Source organism: Dermacentor silvarum, chromosome 2 (genome assembly GCF_013339745.2).
Source record: "Dermacentor silvarum isolate Dsil-2018 chromosome 2, BIME_Dsil_1.4, whole genome shotgun sequence".
NCBI classification, from domain to species: domain Eukaryota; kingdom Metazoa; phylum Arthropoda; class Arachnida; order Ixodida; family Ixodidae; genus Dermacentor; species Dermacentor silvarum.
Genome location: NC_051155.1, coordinates 82,161,614 through 82,185,778, shown reverse-complemented (window position 1 = coordinate 82,185,778; position 24,165 = coordinate 82,161,614). Strand labels below are relative to the sequence as shown.

Below are 24,165 nucleotides of genomic sequence, written 5' to 3'. Positions count from 1 at the left end.
CTTACGCTGTAAAAAAAAAAACAAAGAAAAAAGCTTTGCAATTTACTGGCTTTACCACGAACCGCTTGCTTCGGATATAGCAGCGAACTACACTGGGAAGTCGCCACCAAAGAAGGGTGAAGGCAGTAGTTATGCGGGCAGCTATGCGTGCAGCTATTCTATCGAGCGAGCAGATTTGTTTTACCATTCCTGTCTACAATATGGCAGGTGGCGCTGTGCTGCAAATCGATAGATGGCGCTTGACATTTTGAATAGCCACCATTATTTGCAATCTATTCTTGCGTCAGAGAAACACTCATGCAGATTCGAACACTAACAAACATTCAATATTATCCCGTGGAAGAAGACATGTTCTATATATATATGAAAAATAAGGAACAATCGCCCGCTATCTTAAGGAGTGCCAGATACTTAAGAATGTAATGGCCAATATATCGCTGTACAATTAAAATAATATTTATATAGCCAATACCGTTAAATCTTGCTGGAAATAACACGCAACCGATAGTGTTCGTTAATTTTCACTATCGCTTCCTTCAATGTCGGGGTTTCTCGAGAACTACGTTTCGCAGCGGTGATGTATACAGGACTAATTCCGTGGAGTTGTGTCGACAGAGCTTGTACTAAGTTTTTAGGTTCTCACTGAGCATAATTCATTGAAGCCACTTCTAAACAGAGCTTTACAGTCACCGTACCTGTTTCAATGGCCATATTAAGCGCCTGTGTGCATACCTTGCGCCTCCGCATGCCGCTGGAAGAGTCTCAGCATGGGTTCATTGAGGTTCATGTGCTTGCAGAAGATTTCCTTTTCAGCGATCTGTACTTCACATCCCGTGGCCTTGGCGGCTGCTTCCATGCAGGTCTCGAGCTCACGACGCACTTTGAGAAGCCTCTCGGTGCTCGGCGCCCTCACGCAGAAGTGCAGCTGGCTGCGATGGACCTCCAGGTTTGGTGTCGCCTCAGAGCGTAGCAACACGCCTATTGTGAAGATGGAGGCGCACTTTATAGAAAGGCTTCAGCAGCACTAGCTAGAGAAATTTTGTTAGTTTATTGATACTTCCCCTGACGCACAAACGAGAAGGAAGTGAGAGAAAGAGAGAGAAAGATAGAGAGATGAACTTGTTTACACAAAGGCAGATAAATCAGCGTGATCAAGATAGTTAACTCTAGCCTGCGACTGTGCACTGGGAAAAGCTGTCCCGCTAGTCTTTTCTATATTGCAGCACCACAGTAAAGATAACCAATGAAAAAAAAACTGAAATTAACCGTTTACAGTCCTAGCGGAATGTACTTAAAGCCGTCGCAACTGTGGTAAAATCTAGCAGCACCACGCTCATGCATCCGTCAATGTTGCGTCATTCCGGCAGCCTTTCTACCAACTTATAGCTAGGGGCTTACACTGAGCGCAAGGATGTGGCTGACACAGAACATTTCATTTGGTCCTGGAAGCGCTTCTGTCCTGAAAGGAGGAGGGTTCTGTACAGCATGTGGATTAGACGATTTCTTCACAGAAGGATAGTGGATAGTGCGCAAGGAAGTCTCGCACATTCTTCTCGCACTTCTGTGACAGACAGGATTATTTCACACATGGCGGCATCTTTGGCGCGGAAAGAGACGCTTAGAGGGATAGATTGCCTTAAGTTGGCTTAAGTTAGCCTGCTTCTACAGGCTAACCCCACCTGCAGAAGCATCACCACAAAGTATCACCCAAGTGAATTAATGGCTTCGGAAAGAAAGCATGGTACATTTCGGTGTGGGTGACAACTGAACCCGGGAATCCTGGATGCGAGACGAGCCCGCTTCTCCGAATCCACGGTTGCTCCACTGTTCTGGCTGACTAAGGCTGTGTTCCAATTCTTTCCATCACCGTAGACAGACTACTTTGACGTCTACGAAGACAGCCAGGACAGCTTAGATGCCAAGTAATGGAACGCGTTTTGAGCCGTGTGGAAGACGATGGTGATGATGATGATGATTTAATGGTATCCCCTTTGAAACGGGGTGGTGCCAAATAGTCACCTAGCCTGCTTGATTTAATCAGGTATACTATACATGTTCTTCATCTAGCATTTTTATATACCTCTAATTAATGTTTTTCTTTTGTAGCGTTAGCTACACTGGCCTAGCCAAGCCAGTTTCGCGCGGCACATCAAGAGCCGTGCTGCGCATGCGCAAGGATTAGTGATGTCACACGCCTTGCGCACCGGAGCCGGCACCTCTCGCGCACTCCGCCGCCGCCGCGTGCTACTCACCGCCGCCGGTCTGCGCATTCCAGAGGAGTGACGTCGTAGCCGTGGTAGACGCACTGGCGCCGGCGCGCGCTCGCTGTGCAGTCGCCGTCTGACATTGCGCTGGAGCCGCTGCGCTTCTGACTGGCGTTTGTGTGTGTCATTGGAGCAGCAGTAAGCATGACAATCAAGCTAATCCTTGACAATCTAGACAACCAGGAAAGCTAAGAATAATCAGCTGAACCTTTGCTAACGCTACGTAATCCTGGCATAGCCGAGCTAAGCCACTGCAACATTTTTTTTTTTCAAAATTTACCGTGCACTGCTACTTATGATTTTGCGAGATCAGGTCGTATTGATGTTTTGCCTACTTTTTTTTCCACCGGTACTCTAATCGTCTCTTGCTTATCTCTACGGCTGATCTTTTGATGTTTCCTTCCACTTGAAACTCAAGCGCTTCTCGAAATTGTACGTTACCTACGGTCTCACTGGCTGAATCCCGTCGCATTCCATTTGGATGTGCTGAGTGGTCTCTGGATCTTTACTGAAACATACACATGCCTCATCTAGTTCCGAATATTTGCTCCAGTATGTTTTGGTTCTTAGGCAACGGGCTCTAGCCTCAAAAATGTTGTCGCAGTTTCACCTGAAAGGCGAAGCATCAATTGCGATAGCAAAATTGTAGAGAGCTATACGGAGTAATGATATTAGCTTTATCAGCTGTATAAACTTGGACATGCAGCAGCACCGGCAACACGCAGAACTGTTGTCGACGCCGTCGGCGTTTTGCCCGCGTTCGCTCAAAATGCGTGCGGCGTTGGTGACTGTTGCCGGAGCCTCTGATATAAATAGGCACTTAGTGCCGCAGCTAAACGTCGCCTCCCTTCCCTTCCCCCTCCCCCTCCCTCCCCCACGGCCTCTCGCGCGTCGGAAGAAGGCGCGTTTGCTCTACATATATGGTGATTGTAAAGGAGGAAAGAGACGCCTACTTCTGCAGCCCTTAAGCGAGCACGGCGCAGAACGCGCGTTTGTTCTCTGCCGTGCGTTCACTCCCCGTGAAAGCGCGCGCCCCTCGCGCCCTTTCACTCGCACATACAGCGTTCGGCGCGCGGCGACGATTTCGTCTTCATTGACGTCATACGGAACCTCACGGCGACGGCGACGCCGACGGCAGAAATCTGCTTTTGAGTGTCCATATAATTGCTATCGCAATAATAGCAAGGCACTGCCCTTTGTGTTATCGCACAGATTTTCCCTTCTAATTTCTTTCTTCTCATTCTTGTAAATGTCCATGGTCCTTTTTGTTTACATTCTTTGCATCCAATTCACTCTCTCTATTTATCTCACTTTCTTTCTGATGACAACTGGTTGCTATTAACAGTTATGATTAACCTGTACTTGGTTGACAACTTACTTGACCTCTTCCTCCATTCTGTGTCCACGCTTTTCATGTACAGACACTTGTGCACTTTAGCCACCCCTTTACTTTCATCCATGTTCCTGAGCCTTTCTTCGAAACTAATTTTGCTCTGTGCTTCTCTGACTTCAAAAGACCCATGTCACTCTGCACTGCCTCAATTGTGGTTTTACCGTGGGCTTCCAAAGCCAACCGGCCTACTGATCTTTGGTTAACTTCCAGCCCTGACAAGATATCTGATTTGAAGCTTAGAATGGCATTTGCGAATCTTAGCGCTGGCACCATTACTCCTTTCCAGATTCCACGCAACCACCTAATACTTTTTGTGGCCCCACAGTCCTCTGTGTTTCATTATTGCTGCATTCCGTTTCTCCTTTATTTTCAGATTATCTTGGTGGTTGCTTGAGTAATTCTTTCCTTCGTTTATGTGTACGGCGCAGTACTTATATTGCGTCACTATGGGTATTACTTGCTGTTGAATTGACACCACGAAGTTACTCGCCTCTTCATTAAAGATCGTAATTCCTGATTTCTCTGTGCTAAACTTAAGGCCTAGATTTCTCGCAGCGTTGCCACAGATATTTGCAAGTATCTGTAAATCTTTTTTATTGTCCGCGAGTAGCTCAATGTCGTCTGCGTACATCACTCCAGGGACCTTCTGTTGCACCATTTGTCCATTACGCATGTAGAGTAAATCAAAACCTAATTTGCTGTTTTCCAGTCGTCTTTGTATACCCTTAACGTAAAGCGTGGACAACAATGGAGACAGAGGACATCCTTGCTTCAATCCTTGGTGAATTCCCACCATTTCATTACCTTTTAGACCTTCCCATACATCTTGTACTCGGTTGTCTCTATATATCTCCCTCAGCAGCTCCACGAAATCGTCGTCTATGACTTCGTGCTTAAGAATATCTCACAACAATTACCTGTCTACGTTGTCATAAGCTCCTTTAATATCTAGAAATGCTATCGACAAAGGTGTTTTCTGAGCTTCTGCGACATGACGCCACCTCGCGGCGACGAAGATAAAGTTGAGAAAAGCGCGCATTAGTTCGGTATTTTGAGTATTTTCGCCTGCGAGCCTACGTTTTCGTGTGCGCCGACGACTTTGCCGTTGAGTTTCCAAGCGTCCTGCTCAGTCGCCATCTTGTTTAGACAGAAAAGCAGCTTGCACTCATGTAGCCTGCATCGTTCTTGAATTCGATGCTATCTTCTCGATGCTGTGTACTGTGACATATTCGTGAGAATTGGAACGAGACTTAAGATGGCCGCCGTCCGCTTAGCTGTCTATTTAGCCGTCTAAGGCGAGTATTGGAACACGCCCTAAAGGTGTCCCTGGTGCGTCTATGATTGTACAGGTCACGTGGAAGCCATCTGGCTGACTAAAGTTTTCACCAAAGGTACTATAATGATTTCGCATCCCCACACGTAAGCAGTCTTAAGTGTCTGTGTCAAGCGCTTCCTCTATTTTTGCAATGCCAGTGCAATCGCCTGCTCCGCAATGGGAGCCGCTGGTCCGCCTTAGTTCAGTGAGTTGCCGCGATGTGACGCGACCCAGAGCGTACGGCTGCTTGCGTCACGCGTGCGTCTGAGCCACTGAGCGCGGGCCGCTGCCGTTCCGGAGATGTGGTGAACGCTGCATGCGTTTGTCAGGATTATTTCCTCCCGACTTCCGTCGTGAAGCGCCACCCAGAGGGTACTTTCCCCCACGACCGCAAAGCAGGCGCGAGCGCTTTCCGATGGCAGAGAGTAGGAAAGCGTAATCGGAGAGGGTTGGGGGAAACCGTTGGATCCGTCGGATCTGGCTGGCATTCAAAAAAAATGTTGCAGTGGCTTAGCTCGGCTATGCCAGGATATACGTAGCGTTAGCAAAGGTTCAGCTGATTATTCTTAGCTTTCCGGGTTGTCTAGATTGTCAAGGATTAGCTTGATTGTCATGCTTACTGCTGCTCCAATGACACACACAAACGCCAGTCAGAAGCGCAGCGGCTCCAGCGCAGTGTCAGACGGCGAACTGCACAGCGAGCGCGCGCCGGCGCCAGTGCGTCTAGCACTGCTACGACGTCACTCCTCTGGAATGCGCAGACCGGCGGCGGTGAGTCGCGCGCGGCGGCGGCGGAGTGCGCGAGAGGTGCCGGCTCCGGTGCGCAAGCCGTGTGACATCTCTGATCCTTGCGCATGCGCAGCACGGCTCTTGATGTGCCGCGCGAAACGGGCTTGGCTAGGCCAGTGTAGCTAACGCTACAAAAATAGAGGAGGCGCTGCGCAGTCGAATACTTTCTTCCGATCTTCTGACGACAAAATCACGTAACCACTAACGCAAGAATAGGGCGGTGACCGACAAGGTTCTTTGAACCGACCAATCGAAAGCTCTGCTCGTTTATAGCAGATCACTTCTGTTTGCTTTCAAAACAAATAGCATTGTCTGTCTTGACAGGTTTTTCAGGTGCAATTGGCCAACAACAGGTGAGGAGGACAAATCAGTGGAGAGGTTTTCAATGGGGTGGAGCTAGCACATTGAAAGTAGATAACCAGATGAGGAGGGTGGTGCCGTCGTCTGGATTTGGCCCGCTTCCCCATGCTTATCTTGCGGCGGCTGCTCGAAAATTGCAGCGGCGTGCAACAGAGGGTTAAAAATGCCGCTAAAACGGATCCACAACTAAAAAGTGTGGGCAGATTGATGCCGCAAACGTGCCGAAAGGTCTCGACAACGTTATACTGCCATGCACAAATGTTTATTCTACGAAAATAAATCCAGGCTCCACGGCAGCTATAAGTGGCGAGTGTCCAAGGGATTGGTAGGAAGACGTCGTCGATTACTTTCAGAACAGGGCAGTCTCGTGCTATTAAAAATGTTTTGTGTGACATATGATCATATTAATGCAACTTTAATGCGTACACGCACTTTGACGTGGGGAGTTTTGGCTGTTTTGTGACGTCGCGGGACAGACAGGCAAAGTGGGCGTAGCCTGAAAACTTATGACCAATAGCCGAAGGCTAATGGCAGAAGAGTTGTAGAATCGAAAATAATTATTTTTGTTTTGTTTTGCCCTAATCATGCATAATCAGTACGTACATGTCATATTAGATAAGGCGTTTTTGCGGTTGTGACGTCGCGTGATAAGTGAAGTGGGGCTGGCCCGCAAAATTTTTTGCCAATTGTGGAGGCGAGATTGCAGCAATCGAATATAAAGAGTTTGTAATAGCTTTACGTATAACATTTCGATTGGGTTTAAAGAACAAGTAAGAAGAAGGCGTACGAAGAAGCGCTCTGATGAATACCCGGTTAATTCCCACGCCATGCGGGATCGCGTTCATGCCGAACGTTTATCTTAGCGTACCACATCCAATGTTCGGTCGCTCTTCACTGCATTTCTCTTCTCGCGTCACCATTTCAATTGCCACAGGGGGACAAACGAATCAATCACGCATTTCATGCCTTTTTTTTAGAGCTCGGCTAGAATAAAAAGACCACTCTCAGTCCGCGATCATCTTCTTTACATGCGATTTTACACAGTACTACAACTATTGAGCAGCACACGCACAGCGCACAGTTTGCATCGCCGCGTTGTTCAAACATTCATTGAATGTAGTGATGTTATTAGTAGATCATGTGATATCAGGTGCAAAGCGTTGAAGCTGCATAATAAAGTGTTTGCTCACAATTATGTAGTCTATTTGATTTTCCGGTATTAGGCAGTCTGAAAGCGTTGCAAGCTGCACCATCACGAACCTCACCATGCATTTTGCACTCTGGGTCCAGGCGAGCCCGCAAGTAGAGACAGGCCTGAGTAGGCGAACACGGCGGCGTCCAAAGCACTTGACTGCACGCCCGGTTGTTTTGCGTCGTTCTCGAAGAGTACGGTGACCTGCATGTGGAGCGCCGACCTTAACAGAGCCGCGTGTGCTGGCAGCTGGGCGTGGACTTCCGAGATCACATTCCCATCAGTGCAATCTCGGAGGTACCAGCCGGCCGAGCCAAACCGGCCTGGCGAAGTTCGCGTGCCTCCTCGATCACACCGCGCAGCACTGTGTTGTGTGCCTCGTGGTGCTCGACCGCGACGAGCGAAGTGGAAAGCTGACGCAAAAGGGCCATCACATTGGAGCAGAAGGTAGCTATCTAAAGGCAGTCGCGTCAGGTGCTCTATCGCGTGGGGCACACGACGAAGGTTCTTTTGCTCTCTTATTGAAAATTAATCGTATGCGTGGCCGTGTAGTGGTCTTACGGGCCGCAAAGCCGTCTTCTTATTTCCATGTTTACAATTGTGTACCCCATTAGGCATATATTGCAATAGATGACAATAATGGACGTAACGAAGTAATTTCGGCTCCCCTTTCAATTTCGTTATAACGAGGTTCCAGTGTGCATGCAACTGCAGGAAAAATCACAGACCTTTCTTGTTTCAGCCAGCCCTATAAAGAAGATGAGAAAGTCATGTTGGAGGTGCTTTATAGACCGAACAATAACCCGCTATTAGCGGCGAGAAGTTGGAGTGGCGCCCTTTCCCGAGTGACGTCACGGCCAGGAAGCCGCTCGCTCTAGCTCGCCTGCCACTCGCGCTCGTTTGCTTCGTGCATGCTAGGAGTAGGGGGCGCGCCAGCCATACTTCCTGAAGGATGTTCTGGCTACTTTCTGCTGTCACGACAAAATACAGTGTCTTTTTTGAAACTGCGTGAATGGATATAGAAGTGACATACAGTTGCGGGGGTTACCACTTTTGCAAAGCAGAGGTGCACCGTGTCAGCCCATAAATTTTGCGTAAAAGGAATGTGTGCAAATTCACCATAGAAAATTTTAATTGTACGGTGCTTCGCTTTCATTCATTTAGTACTTAGTTATGGCAGACATGTCGTTTTACACGGAACAGCAATATTGGTATTTGGTGTCAACTTTATATATAAATCAGTACGTTGAATTAGGATAGTTGCTGCGAATCTTTCGTCAAGCTTGTCATTGCTCATTACTCAAATTTGCGCACCGTAGTAATGCAAAAAGGAACAGTTAGGCGCCCCTATTTTACGAACGTTTCACCTTCCTCCGAAACAGCCACCCAGAAAAAGCATTCCACATGGCTCTTAACACGACAGCGCTTCATATGTGTGTAGAAATCACCTGAAATAAACGGTTCGTGGTTAAGATCAAGAGCCAAGCCACTACAAGCCATTTAATGCTTCATGGTGACCGCAAGCGGTCTTTGTCGGCAATATGGCCGATACCTCCCGCAATGGAAGCAACCGTCTATAATTATGGCGTGATGACGAGGCACGCGTTGTTCGCGAAACTCATCCGTTCACTACAACTTCGAATTGAAACCGTGAAGGAGTCCTTTACAGCGACAATTGGAATGGCTATAACATACTCGAGGCACCAGAGTGCAGCTGCAGCTGCATGGAAGACAAAAATCCAACTCCGGTTTGCATGACGATGTGTCGAACCACAATGGTGTTTAACTTTACCATTCGCTGCGTCAGCCTGTAAAAGACCCCTCGTAGACCACCCGCTTAAACAAGACGCTATATATGCAAGCCTCAAATGAATTTACTTGATTTATGAAATTTTGACCTCCTTATGTGAGTGCTGATATTTTCTATGTGTCCCATACCACTAAAAAATAAAGCTTCGGCTTCTTGTTGTCTGCAGCCATATGGTCTAAAAGTCAAATTTAGCCCAAAAAGTTGCACCCAGAAGCTCTGTCAGTTTCGCGAAGTAGATCGGTCACAGCGGTTCCTTAAGCAACAAGCAGTGCTAGATTGCTGAACTGAGTAGAGCATGTAGCACTGAAAAGAGAAGAAATATTGGTCCATGCCTTTTTGTGAGAGGCAAGCAGCTTCAAGCCTCAATTAGCTTTACTTAAAGTTAGAGCCGCTTAAAATTACCTGGCTAAGAACGGCTTAAATTTGCGAAGCAGTTAAGAAAGCGAACGGTACTGGTAGAATCTGTACTGATGTGTTGTTTATTCTTCATGCTACTGCTTAACGTTTCTGTGAAAAAATGCGAAAATTCAATGTTTTACCAATTAACAGGTCGTCGTGAGCAAACAAGATTTCGCGGCTTAAAATCATAATAAATGTTGTAGAAGTCATATATAGGCAGCGTTTCTTACATTATTGTTGCACCACGGCAAGTATGGTAGCTTAATTAGATTGCTTTATCCTATGTTTTCGCGTTTATTCTTTTATTATCCACGTGAGCTACCGCTGCAGAGTGTAGAACAGCATGAAAAAACCCACACCGCTCCAGCCTGACCTCCGTTGTCCGGCACTGTAAGGTTGCCTTTGAGAAATGTATTGTCTAGAAAATAAGCTCTTTCAATAACGAAACAAGACATGGCCAAAATATATTTGAGAGGACGGTCATAAGTGTACCAGTAAATGGAACGAGAGCGAACAAACGGAAACGTTGCAGAAGGCGCCCGGACGCAGCCCGAACTGTATAGCAGACGACAAGCGCAAATCCTTGCCATGACGTCATGCGAGTGGCGCTCGCAGCGCCGCTCTTGTTCATTCTCGGGGCTAATAGAACAGAGAGTTCTGTGCCAGGGGTTTAGGGTAACCCGGCGCAGAAGGCTATACCTACGCTGCTCGTGTTCTTGGGTGTTACGGGCCAACACGTTAGACTTTCAGAACACTGTCTATTTTCCCTAAATATTGTAGGCGGTTTGTTTTGTTGGGGGAGGCGAGGTGGGCAGGGTGCTACTCTCGTCATTGCGACACTAGAATGCAGATTGCTGTATGACGACGACGGCTTAGGTTGGCATGCCTACGCAATTTCGTCGAGGATGGACTAGGGCGAGAAGCTCTGTAAACAGCAGCGCAGGAAAGATAGGGAACACAAGCATAAACGGAGGACGCCCACCCGCTTCAATGACATACGGTGCACGCATGTTCATGTTTAGGCGTTTCGGCACCAGAGAGCGTGTACTCACCCCGCATCGCGCTGACAGGACGACTCGCAGAGCGCTCCTCGTCTCTGGATGTGCCATCAGAGCCGCGTCAATGCCATCCAGGGCACCGGCTCGCAAAAGGAGCTCCTTGCCCATACCACCCTCTTCGGCGGGCGTGCCCAGCACCACCACCTGCGGTCGTCCCGGCGTACAAATCGATCAGTCTGGCTAACCTTCCCACCGTATCCAATGAATCGGAGAGCTACGCGCTTGTATCTGTCAAGGTGAGATATAGCGAAAGAAACACGGAGGACACAAAAAGACACATCGGACAAATAATGCCGTGTGCGTGCAATGTGGCTACTCTTGAGAAAAGTGAGACAATTTCCAAGGAACGCCAACGACTGCGTCTAACCAGTCAAAATAATAAGTATTTTCCTTTTTTCGTCTCACTACGCTCCTCTTGTGTGCCAAAATTGTTATTGCGGAAATTCATTGTTAAATCATGCACAGCGGTTATAGTAACAAGTGAAAGATTACAATAGGCTCACTCACCAGGGGTGACTCTCTGGTTATTAATGAATCTGCACATACAGTGTCAGTTCGAAAGTGGCAGCGGCAGATAGCCTCGTTAGTGTCTTTCCTTCGACAGGCTTCGGGTCTTAATGGTATATATAATAGTGGCGTTGTTGAGTCGGCAAGCGTCTTTTGACCGTGTGATTTTTTTCGCGTTAATACCCAATTAATTTACAATTACGCGACGAATACTCTTTTTTATTTGCGCACTAGACATTCGATATATCTTCAGCATTCTCACGGCTTTCTGTATACTACGTCATGAACGCTCATTTGCGACTAAATAATTTTTTGTCTCTCTACGCGTTCGTCTACGCTGAGAGCACATCAGGGGATTGGAGCCAGACTTGTAACAGTTACCATTTCACAGATTTTTTTTTTTTTTACTGTCGCTGAAACAAAGGCAGCGTCCTTATCGTCTGTGACGGAAATCATTACCCAACAAAGAAAAATAAACACAAGAAACGTTCCGTGGTCAGAGCGAGCTCGCACCATTATTTCATCATAAAACTATCGAGCATAACAGATGTAATCTTCATTAGCTCTTCTATTTTCTAAACGCTCCTCTTTCTACATCGCCAATAACTCTGAATACGGCAACACTCACCCTGCCTTGTACAGGTGTTCCGCACAGCTCCTCTTGTCTCTTCATCAGGTCGCGCACGGCCACCGCAGCGGTGATGGCGCTCTCGGCAATCAAGTTGTGTCCACAGGCGTGACCGAGCCCCGGCAGGGCGTCGTACTCACATAGCAGGGCCACAACCGGCGACGAACCGACTGCCATTATTTAATGGAAAGCGGCACGTTCCACTAGGTTGTAACGTTCTGCTACTCAGTTTTGCATCATGGCAAACAGCATGTGAAATCTAAACGAGAGATGGGGCGGTGGAGGGGGGGAGCGAAAATTGCTTTGCTTTTTGTTAAAGTGGTCCTGAACCCATCCTCGGGCTTGGTGAAAAACAAAGCCCGCTCATACCATACGGTGCTCTGAACATATCAGCCAAATTTTGCAGTTGTTCGCGATGCGTAGAGCTAGTAAAATGAGCTCGAAGTCATCTTTTTCGCAAACACTCCTTTTTTAACAGAAGCCTTTTCCTGACACTTTTCGGCTGCCATATTTCGTCATGTAACCGATTCCAATCCGCGTGTGCATAATTATTGGCCATTAGCTGAAATTAATCAAAAATGGTGTTTGAAATCAGTGGCCTTCTTTCTACTGCTACTGTGTATATTATTTGACGCAATTTAATAAACAGGCTAAAGAAAGCGAAAACTGTGCGGGTAGAATTTCGGTAGGATTTAAGAACTTTTGGAAGTGCGACTTTTGTACTACTGCCGAATATCGTCTGCTAAGGAACGGCCGCGCCCGCCCGCTTAGGAATGAAACTTTGACCACACTGTTTATCACTGTCGTAGAGGTCGGATATCGCTAATTTCTATTAGATTTATTAGTGTTAGAATACCCAACTAGCCTCTAAATACGCGAAACTTAAGGTCAGAACAGACCTACGCTTGCAAGCGCGCGTTCGCTCCTGGGCGCTCCTGGCTAGACGCCTGGCTGCTTTCGCTTCGTATTGCACCACTGCGCAAGATGCGGAATTTAGGTGTAGCTACTATCCGTCGGTCAATCTGGTGCAGGGCAAAGCTGTTCTGTACCACATACCACTGTCAGACTGAAGCACATGAGCGAGAGCGTGAACTGCCGTGTCCATAGTTAGCCATTATATTTGCGTGTAGCTGTGTCTGAGGCGTAGCGTACATACTGCGACGCGCCGAAGGGTGTCGCGGTGAGCGCGCTCACTGAGGGTCGTTGAGGACCCTCAGTGAGCTCTATTTGGTATCTGTGGGTGACATGACTCAAGACCCGAGCTCCAACATCTGACGAACAGGTCATCTGCTTCTCGAGCTGCACACCTTCGAGGCGTGTCGCCATCCTGGTCCAAGCTCGTTGCGTTGGGAATCCTTTCAATGCGAGGCCGAAGTGGGGCACCCATCGCTTGGCTGATGTGCGCACTGCCGACGTACTCTCAGGAGCAAGCATGAAGAAGAAGTTTGTTCGACCTTCCAAACCGATGTGATTCTCGTAGAGATAAGTGCGTAAGGAAATTTGCTACTCATCTCTTGCGGCGTGAGAGTAGGCGCGCGTAGCCATTTAGTTAACAGGTTAACAAAGAAGCTAGAGAACAAGTTCCGTGCTAGGCGTAACGCTAAGAGACAGGAAGACAGCGGTGTGGATGAGAAAGCAAACTGATATAGCCGATATTCTAGTTGACATTAAGAGAAAGAAAAAATGGAGCTGGGCAGGCCATGTAATGCGTCGGGTAGATAGCCGGTGAACCATTATAGTTACAGAACGGATGCCAGGGGAAGGGGAGCGCAGTAGACGACGGCAGAAAACTTGGTGGCATGATAAAATAGGAAATCAACTAGCGCAACACCTGCGTATACATGTTATAATTGGAGATCGCAGGGAGAGGCCTTCGTCCTGCAGTGGACATAAAAATACCCTGATGATGTTCAAGAGGATCGATGACCTGAAAGAGGGTCGGGCTGCCGATTATTTTTTTACTTTTGTTACTGCTGTTGATGTTTACTCTTCACTGGTTTACCACGCACTGTCATTGTTTTGCTCGCGCTTTACTTTGTTCAACTAACTTAGTGGAGCATCTTACTTTGTGCTGTCTTGCTTGTTGAGATACATAAGCCTTCCTCTTCAATAACAATTTGTGGCTGCGACTACAGCACATATCGAGTGCATATTATGCACGTATCATTATTTCTTTATGCTATATTGTCTGCTCATGGATAGCACGAAATATAGACAATTTCGGCACAAAAAAATACGTCATCAAGTGCATTGAAGATAGCGTTTGAATTTGATGGTCCTATGGCGCTGTTGTTACCTCCGTACTCGGCGCGGAAAGCAGTCTGTAGAACGTAGTGTCGCTTTACGTCGAAACCTTCTGTTTCAAGAAACGTGCAAAGAATGTTGTGCGCCTTGTGCTCCTCGAAACGGGTCTCGGGGTTCTCCCATAGGAAGCGGCCCACGGCGTGCAGCTGCTCCTTTCTTGATGCCACCGCGTCCTCGACGACTTGCCTTGCATCAAGCTGGGCCGAGACAAGGTTAGGCTGCATGCAAGAAAGCAGGTTCGTAGTAAGCGAAAATTGACATATTCATGTGTTGCCTCCGGGGCAACTAATAAATATCGGGAGAAAATTCTTCACTTATAAATAAACAAGGAGATACGAACGCTACGCACAATTGAAGAAGCATTGAAAGCTTAGTACGTCGCTAGAGTTCAAACTTTCTCTCAATTCTCTATATGTATACGAGTTCACGGACACTTGAGCCATACTTCAAGTTAGTGTACTCTTGAATTTGTTGACAGCTACCTACAGGCAGCATACATTATGGTTGATTTTGTAGTTTAATCTCATTTAAGTGAGTCCAAACGTTTTTAGAATATGAATTTAAGGGTTAAGGTGCTGAATGCTCATGCGCAGATGACAGATTACATCGTGGTCCTTCCGGGAATTTCATGAGTGGTGCGCACTTGTCGTGTCAAAACGCAGCTCGACATTCCTATGCCTGCTGTTTACTTGGTGACGTGCCCCCTTTACAATGTGGGTACTATAGGTGAATGTCTGTAATTGATGATACTGTAAACGCCTTGCTTTCATTGAGTCTTCGCAGCCTTATAAGATTCCCTCAAAACCCTGTTCTGGAACTTGAGCCAAATTTTAGTGAATATCCGGGTTGTGTTATTTCAATGTAGGCAGTATTCAGCTCAGTCATTCCCGAGAATAGAGACCATTTGCCAGTACCGAGTGCGGATGTCTCATATATTACAATAAAATGTCTGTCCTAAAAGAACAATAGATGAAAGCTAACTGTTGGCATCACTGCTATGAATCTTTATCTCTGCAATAATAATGGCAGCATATATTCAATATACATCACTAGTGTCATGATCCTTGGCCTCTGATTCACACAAGACTTCGCCCCTCTCGCATACGTGCGGAAAAAGTACAGAAAGCAAACTGCACACCCATCAGCATATCCATTTTGGAATAACTCACAGGAAGCGTCGGAACACTTAGGTGTTTTAAACTAGGGAAAAAAGTATTTTCTGCTAGGTAGCCAACTAGTAATATATAGTGCGTTATAACTTCAAAGTAAACTACTTTTCACGACGCATACATTCCTATTGCGACATTTTATATGACGTAGAATGTTACCAATTATGCATATATTTCATCCAAACTTGATCAGCTATCTTACGCTATCTCATTAAGGGCTGACATAATTTTCGACTTAATTAATGAGTTGGCGATTCTTCGGTTTACAATTGTGCGCTTTTAGTATTCCAACGTTATTACCCAGCCTTGCTACTTCCCTTTTTGCCACTGCTTTTTCCTCTACTTTTTACTTGAACTGATAGGAAAACCACACAGACATTTATGCTCCGCAACTTCCTCTTGTAGACTCCTATGCAAATGTGTACCGTCATTTACTTAAATAAGCTTTAATTTAAACGTTCCATAGGTCCCCCAAGTCTTCTATGTAATTATGCTCTGCAGTCAAATGTTTCACGTTGGCACCCATCACAGTGGATTTAGAAACAAAGGCCCACACGTACGTGAAATTGTAAAATTCCGATTAATATTTGTCGGAATGGATCTCTCGGCAGTGCAGGCCTTATACGTTTCCTGATTCATGGTAGACCATGCAGCTTGTATGCTCGACAAAATGTATCACCGCTTTTCTTAAGAGCCAAATGTGATGGACGTTGTGCATTAATTTCAAGTCACATGCAACAACGATTTCGCACAGATTAAGCAGTCTCTCTATGTGCGCATTAGTTTGTAAATATTCGAGTGCTGAAATTAAGAAAAATTGCTTGCGGGTGGCAGGTGTGCTGTTGGCGTCGGTATTTAAGGGTCTTGCTTTTCGTTCAGCGGCAAAAGCTTTTTGTTTAGAGAGAAGGCCTAAACTGTTTTGGGGAATGCTTGTGCTAACACACAATTTTGAGTTATTCATTAAAATGAGATAAATGACTATGTACCGACGAGGCCTGGTGCTGGGTTCAGTAAGTACTGCTTTTGAAGGGCAGTACGTAATACGTAAAAGTACCGTTGCAAAGCTTCAGTAGTCTGGCCACAGAAGCAACGAATTTAAACTTACCGCGTCACATTGCCACAGAGATCAAGCAATGTGTTCGAGACACTAAGTCAAGCTTGTTTTTTACGAGTATTAAGAAACATAATTTTTCGGCGCAATTAGAGACTGGATCGCATTTGTCCTGTCTATTTCGCCGTGTCCCGTCAAATATTGCGCCGAAAAACTATGTTTCATAATTCATGCAATGCGCTTTTGATAAATAAATTTTTGTTGCAAAAATAAGACCTCCAGGAGTACATAACTCGTCATTATGAACCTACGTCTTGTTCTCACTTCAAATCTGCATACAGGTAGTGTGTTTTGCAGTGTGATTGGTGTAATATTACATTTTCAGGCATTGCTTACCCCAGCTTCCCCAGTTATGCCCACAATAAATCCAAAAGTGTGTGTCGTCTCTGGCCTCGCCATTAAAACGTGTCCATTCCACTGCAACGTAACGGTAACGCCATCTGTCACAGCTACGACGAATACCGTGTTTTCACACTTCTAGCGACAGATGGTGCCACCATTCCGGTGTAGCGGAATGAGAAATGTTTTAGTGCCGTCGCCACGGAGAACACCCACTTCAATCTCACTGCGGGTGAAACTGCCAAGAAATGCCCGAAAGCGTTGTAAAAATCAATCGCACTTCAAAACACGCTACATCTATGTGAAGTTTCAGCGAAAACAAACCATATGCTCAGAGTGAAGAGTAATATACACCTGGCGCTCCTATTAGTGGAAAACTCAATATGAAACAAGGGACGGTATTATGCAGCATAGTGTGTTTAGTGTAATGTAAATATATCTTCGTCCTTCTGGGGTTTTACATGTCAAAACCAGTTGTGATTATGAGGCACGCTGTAGTGGAGGGCTCCGGACTAATTTTGACCACCTGGGGTTCTTTAACGTGCACTACAACGCAAGCACACGGGCATTTTTGCATTTCGCCTCCATCGAAACGCGGCCGCAGTGGCCGGGATTCGATCCCGCGATCTTGTGCTGAGCAGCACAACGCCTTTGCTGACTGAGCCACCCCGGCGGGTCTGTAAATTTATGAACGCAGTATCAGCTCAAAACGCGATATATTCCCATGCAAATCTCGTCGGTGTCTTGAGCTGATACTACGTTCATAAATTTACATACATACATACATACATACATACATACATACATACATACATACATACATACATACATACATACATACATACATACATACATACGTATATCACGGCAACTTAAAGCCAGCAGACAATGAAGGCAAGGAAACCATCGGGGAAATTAAGTGTAGTTTAAATCGAAATGTAGAAAATAATAGAGAAAAGAGAAATAAAAGTGGACTAAAAGCTAACTTGTTGTCAGCGCGAGCCGAACCCGCAACCTCCGTATTACGCGTGCGTTGCGCTACCAATTGTGCTATGGCGACGGCCATCAATTTGTCCACTAACTTGGGTATTTATATTTGCTATATCTAGCCCTAAGAGGGTTAGCCAGCGCCACTCAGAACCATGGCGGGCAGATGTGTCACGTAACACGTGATCTTGGTAGAGCAGGCACGTGGCTCATAAACCCTCGCATGCTACATAAAGACATCAAGGCAGCCAGAGTCGAGATCCACGCAATGAAAAGTGTCACAGTTTCGCCCTAAGGGCGAAGCAATGAATGCGATAGCAACACAGCAATGTCATACGAAGTAAGGTGAGCGGCTTTGGTAGCAATATGAATTGTATTAAACATGAGCTGATTAAGTAAGCAGGTGTGCTGCGGCGTAAGTAGACCGACATGAAGAGAGACTCGAAGACCACGAAAAGGCGCGTGTGAAATGGTGGTGTTGATGAGAAGCGCTTCCCGTGGGCAGCGCGTGCGAAGGGACACACCTGTAGCGCTGCACTGCCGATACGGGCAGCATTACATGTGTAGCGTGCGTTGGAAAATGTGGCTCGACTATTACTAACTGAATGAACAAGCGTGGTGTGAGCGCGCACAAACAAACATGAATAGATCCCACTGAATGACTGCAGACAACGACTGTCAAAACGCTGGCAGCAAGCCCGGCCATACGCTGCAGTGGGCGAAGGTACGTGCGGTCTATCGCTTCAACAGAAACTGAGCGGCGAATGCACAGTGCATAAAGGTCAGAGCCGTGTGGAGATAAGAGACGGTGCGGTCGAGCGACGAGCGCGGTTGTTGGCAGAGTAGAAGTGCGCCCCCCCCCCCCCCGCTCCCTCCGGCGCTGGCTTCCCGCTTCCTTGCTTGCGCGTGGGCGAGATATAAGACTGTGCGGGCGAGCGACGAGCGCGGTTGTTGGCAGAGTAGAAGTGCCCCCCCCCCCCCCCCCCCCCGCTCCCTCCGGCGCTGGCTTTCCGCTTCCTTGCTTGCGCGTGGGAGATTGAGTGCGTTCGCTCTCCGTGATAGCGCGCGTCCCCGCACGCTTCCGCTCGGGCATACGGCGCGCGGCGAATATTTTATCTATACGGAACCTCACGGCGACGGCAACGGCGACGCCGACGGCAGAAATCCGGTTGAAGTGTCCATATAATTGTTATCGCAATAATAAACGACGGAAAAAGGGGTATCCAGGGGCTCAATTTTGCTAGTCACGACAACTTAAAGCCTACAGACAGGGAAGCCAAGGAATACATCAGGGAAATTAAATATATTTTTGTTTTCACCCCCTTTCATTTCCATTAAGTTATGATTTCTTCAATTCAATTAGTAAGCACAAGTAATTTCCCCTGTTCTTTCCTTGGTGTCGGTATTTGTTGGCTTCTTAAGGTATATATATATATATATATATATATATATTGTATAGACGAAGTGAACTTTGCCGCGGGCGCTCGCAAGGCGGGTGTTAGAGAGAAGACGACGACAAAGATATAAGAACAGCCGGCCCGGGAACGGGTGCTGCGTCTGTCTCTGTCCTTTACAATGGCGCAGTCTACAGCGAACCTGCCTTAAGGCGTTCCGGCCTTAAGTGTTCTCTCGCACGGTTCTTCGGCGTGCCGGGTCCCTACTGCCTAGGAACGCTGTCCTCGCTTCCTCGGTTATGGAGCCGGCCACTCTGCCACCGTCGCAAGCACCCGCCGCGCCATCCGGGGATGGCGTCCAAGCCTCCTCGTTGGCTCTAGGGCAGGACTTTACCGGTTATCTCGTCCAAGCCATCGCCAAGCTAAATCACCAGCTCGAGTTTTTGAGGGACACCTTCGCATCCGTCGGTGGTTGCGTCGTTGCACGTCACACTGATACAGCACTCCAGCCTCCCCCCCCCTCGTCTTGGACCTGTCCTGCCTGGGAACGCCATACACACTCCCCTTGGCGACAATGTAAGCATAGGAATTACTTCGACTCCTCAGCCACCAAGGTATGCCGTTGATGCTTCCTTGGTGGTAGAACCGGCTGCCGCGACTACCACAACGACCGCACTGTCCGTGGAGACCGACCCTGGTTCCTCGGGCGGCTACATAGGCAGCTTGGCGGAGTTGGGCCGCTGCGGCTTCCAGCAGCCGTCTTACCTAAAAATACCACCTTTTCGTGGCTTTCAAGATGACGTCATCATTTGGGTTCACACTATCAATGCTTTGGGTGATCATCATGCTTGGCCAGACCACACAAGATAGCTGGTTGCAGCAAAACGACTTTCCGCTGCCGCAAAGGCTTGGGACAACTACGCAGGCATCAAGCAGCAGTCCTGGCTTGAATGGAGTGCAGCTCTTATAGCTGCGTTCAGCTCGTTTCCTTATGCCAGTACGTCCCCTACATCCTCGAGCATGAGCTGCGGCTTGTCGTCGTCGAAGACCACGGCCGAGAACCAATAGTTCAGCAACAGCGGCAGCGAGTTGATCCCTCAGCCGCCACTGCATCAGTCACAGGCCTCCGGTTCGAGCATCTCCACGTCAGCGTCCTCCGCTTTCCATCGCGTACCCGGCAGCAAGGCCTCCTAGACAGCGGATGAAGCTGCATCCGCAGCGGCGGCGGAAGCAGAGGCATGGGGCGACGACGCGGCAAATCTGCAGTACGGCGACCCTTGGGACACGGACCCAGCCGCCGTGGCTCTACGGCTGCTGACGGCCGAGGAGCAGCGCAACAAAAGTCCCACTCGGGCACACGCCACCCCTGTCGCAAAGGGGGCGCCGTCCACCAACAAGATGGCCCGCCAGCCCGTCTACGAGACGGCGTTAAACTTACGTCACAAGCAGCGAGAAGACGACCAGGGCTTGGACCGATTGGCCTAGAGTCCTGCAATCATCCTCCCTGGGCTGCAACAGCAGCCGCGTCCAGGCCCACTCTACCCTGCGCCGTCGTCGTTCTCGTCTTCGGGAGTGTCAGTTACACCAGTTCACAAGGGAGGCATCACAAGACACTGCAGCTTTTACTGCAGGATGCCCATTGCCCGAAGCCACCACCGCACCAGACGAGCAGTTGCGGCAATTCGGTATCTTCTAACATTCAACAGTAACCAGCCCCAACACCTGGTGGTTCCAGCAGCAGTGGCGGTGGCAATTCTTCAGTTCCGATTCCTGCTACCAGAGACCGTGATTTTGCGTTCCTGCAGGCAACCGTCAGCGGCCATAGACCAGAGCCATCTATTACCACGGTCACCAATTTCCGAGAACGCCCCTAGTGCACTTGTCGGCGCTGTCGCTGTTAAGCGTAGCATCCATGCAGGTGTCAAGGTGCTCCCTTCAGTGTCAGTGCAGCGCCCAAGGCATAGTGGCCATCGCAACGAAGCGCCGCTTCAGAATGGCTCCGACTGTGCCCTCCAGTCATTCAGAGCATCACCGTCCTTGGACGGCCTCTACAACTCTTCCTATCCTTGCAAACATGAGGAGAGGCGGTGAAGACTTGTAGCAGTCGCACCACTCACAGTGATCAACGAAGCACCCTTTGAGGGAACCTCTTCCGCTTCGGCTGAGACGGACAGCGCTGAGCGGTGGGATGGTCGTCAGTGAGACCTGCGACCAGCGCGCAACAGCCAGTGCCACCAGCCAGAGAAGCTGCTGGCACGCTTGACGGCTCATAGACGAAGACTTAATGCTTGGATGGGTTGCGTGATTCCAGGCGCGCCGGAAACTTGCAGCGCGGCCGAGTGTAATGACGAAGTGAACTTGGCCGCGGGCGCTCGCAAGGCGGGCGTTAGGGAGAGGACGACGACAAAGAGATGAGAACAGCCAGCCCAGGAACGGGTGCTGTGCCTGTCTCTCTTCCTTTACAATATATATATATATATATATATATATATATATATATATATATAATGTATTGGCGGGGTCTGAAAAAGAAAACTAGAAAACCCAAAGGAACTCCCTGAGGAATCGTAAGGTGTACTCATCGAGCAAACCACTCATTTTTGGTTGCTCAGTTTTGTAACCGGCATTTTCCTTGCTCTGCACATTGTTTGCAAACTGGTCGTATAGAAAGGCAAAGTATTGGAGAGGCTAGCCTAACACAAGGCTTGGCATGCGGCAACAAATGAGAAGCGGAGGCATCAACGAAAGACGGTGAGATAAAAACAATGTCTATACACTTATAAGTACGCGCACGAAATGCACTAGCGCAAAAATTGTTTACAGAATTGTTTTATTCAGGCCAGTATCCTGCAGGATCACTCTACGTGCTTCACCAGTGCCCACATCAGCTCAACTGCAACACAAACACGCCGCACGTGCTTTAGCTAAAAATATTTTACTCATGCCATGTCTGCCCTGTTTTGTTCCAACGCTGCGTCTTCCATTTTCCGTAAGGCAAGTAGCACAATATTATTATTATTTCGTGAAACTTGTATTTGTGGTTGTGCATTCGTTGGCTTAGTGTACATTACTGACTATCAGTGGATAGTGAACGTGTGAAACATAGGAAGTAACCTAGAGGACGTACCATTTCTGAAGCACCCGGCCACGCAAGCTCCTTTGAAGAAACGTCGAGCGTTGTTCGTGGAGAGGTGCGTTGCGCTATCCTTGACGGTGGACGTAAAACTGCAGCTACAAACAGAGATAGCTGCGGTATTAGCAACACTGTACACATGATACCGTAGTTCGCGCATGGCAGAGCCGGATAACTTTGTGTCTATGATAACATTGACCTTTTATGTTCCGGTTTATAGTTTTAGGCGCTTGGATATTTTTATGCTTGTCTTTCCACTTAAGGGTCATTGTGCTTCGATAAGATAAAATTGTGCACAACTGTTCTATAAACAATAAAACGAAAGAGTGAAGAACTCTGCTTGCTTTCGACGGCAGGACGTTTTGAATGTAGTCAGTATTGAATTTGTAAGCACACCCTTGTAAATGGAGAAAAAAATGTAATGAGACGCAATCAACCTGCTTATAGTAAAAAAAAAGCAACTTACTCTGTTTTTGAGGTAATTGTAGATCGCAGGGAGAAGCCTTTGCCCTGCAGTGGACATAAATATAGGCTGATAATGATGACTTTTCTTTCCCATGAAAACTGAGTGGCGACTGAATAAGTATAACTGTCAGGTTAAAAGCCAATAGCCCCGTAGTAAGTTACCTCTGTTTGATAGCGTGCTGAAACCAGCCTGGTTTGAGCGCGCGATCACCTGTAAGCAGTCTATTGCATATAAGCTCGTATAATTAGAGAAAATTAATTCTGGAATAAAACAAAAAGTATTTCAGGGATGTATTCCAGGAAACAAATCAGAAAAATAATCAAGTTGCATTACGAAATGTCGCTTCCTATACTGTACTCACTGAGAAAACCACAAATATAAGCACAGCATCTAAGGACTTTTTTATTTGGTCCATCTTCGCGAAAAGCACACGTGTTTCACACACTTTTGGATGTTCTGTCTAATGTCACTGAATACTGCTGTGTGTAGAGAAAAGGCTCTCGGAAATCATGGTGCCATAACTTCTGTCGGAGACGATCGAGAAACGGCTGGTAGTTAACGCTGGTGAAAGCGATGCTTCGGATGAGAAGGCTGCGGATGAGAAGGCAATCATAGTCTTGGGAAAGAAGTGGCCAAGGAGTTTTTGCCTCTGGGTAGTGTAAAACTGCTTGTCTACTGTAGAATCTTATCGCGGATGACAGTATTATATGCCATCATATTCATTCGGTGTCCCGCTGCTTGCAACATTTGGAGTTTTTCCCCGACAACGCGTCGCAAGGAGCCGACGAGCAATTCGCTCTTGGCTTCTCACGCGAGGGAGCAGGCGGTGGCTACGAGAATTTGACGTTCCCATGGTGGTGACCACCGCCGAAGCATATGTTGTGTTGTTTATTCACAAAGGATCTGTGCTAAAGTAGCTGGAGGATTACCCACATTGCCTACCGAAAGCTTGCTTTCAGCAGCAAGCATTAGGAGCTGTACTTTATTCTCCTCTCACAGGCCTGGATTGGCTTGCAGGAACCACGTAGACGTTACATCGACGAATATAATGGTGCTCTCGCTTGGCCTCTGGATCCGAGACGCGAAGGTTTGGGCAGCTTGATCGGCGCCATTTTACGTGCGGTGAAGGTGTGACTTAAATTTCTCAGAGCTGTCCAGAGACGATTTCCTGTTCCAAAACCATGTGCGTGTCATATCTCGTCGGCAAAGTATACATTCCTAAACTTCCTGCTGGCGTCAGAGTCATGACGTTCTAAAAGGGCAATGCATTGGGTATGACACGAAGCCGTGTGTGTCGTAGATAATGCATTGCCCCTTTTCGAGCTGTACAATCTGTTAGGTCAGGGCAACGTGCTCTTGGTCTTCCCGAATGCGCTAGCACAGAGCGATTCGTTGGACTAGGCCCGCACAATAGTTTTGACGAGTACGCAGTCGCGACGTTATATGCTCAGAAAGAACAACTTTGTTCTTTAACTCAGGGCAGGGAAGTATTGGCGTGGTTAGGCTCTACACTGAGGCCCCAGTATTGCGGAGAGCAAACGGCACAG

The 24,165-nt window shown here is 47.6% G+C and overlaps 1 protein-coding gene across 1 annotated transcript in view; it reads right to left on the bottom strand.

Moving 5' to 3' along the window:
• The window catches only part of LOC119440187 (xaa-Arg dipeptidase), a 31,484-nt gene extending 9,213 nt beyond the window's left edge, over positions 1-22,271 (bottom strand). Inside the window, exons 1-5 of the mRNA XM_049661423.1 lie at positions 22,147-22,271; positions 14,012-14,237; positions 11,716-11,885; positions 10,575-10,724; positions 7,387-7,517 (exon numbers count right to left, since the gene is read on the bottom strand). Of these exons, the coding sequence (XP_049517380.1) occupies positions 7,387-7,517; positions 10,575-10,724; positions 11,716-11,885; positions 14,012-14,237; positions 22,147-22,149 (680 nt within the window). The 5' untranslated portion in view covers positions 22,150-22,271. The remainder of the gene's footprint in view (positions 1-7,386; positions 7,518-10,574; positions 10,725-11,715; positions 11,886-14,011; positions 14,238-22,146) is intronic.
• Positions 22,272-24,165: the final 1,894 nt, after the last annotated feature.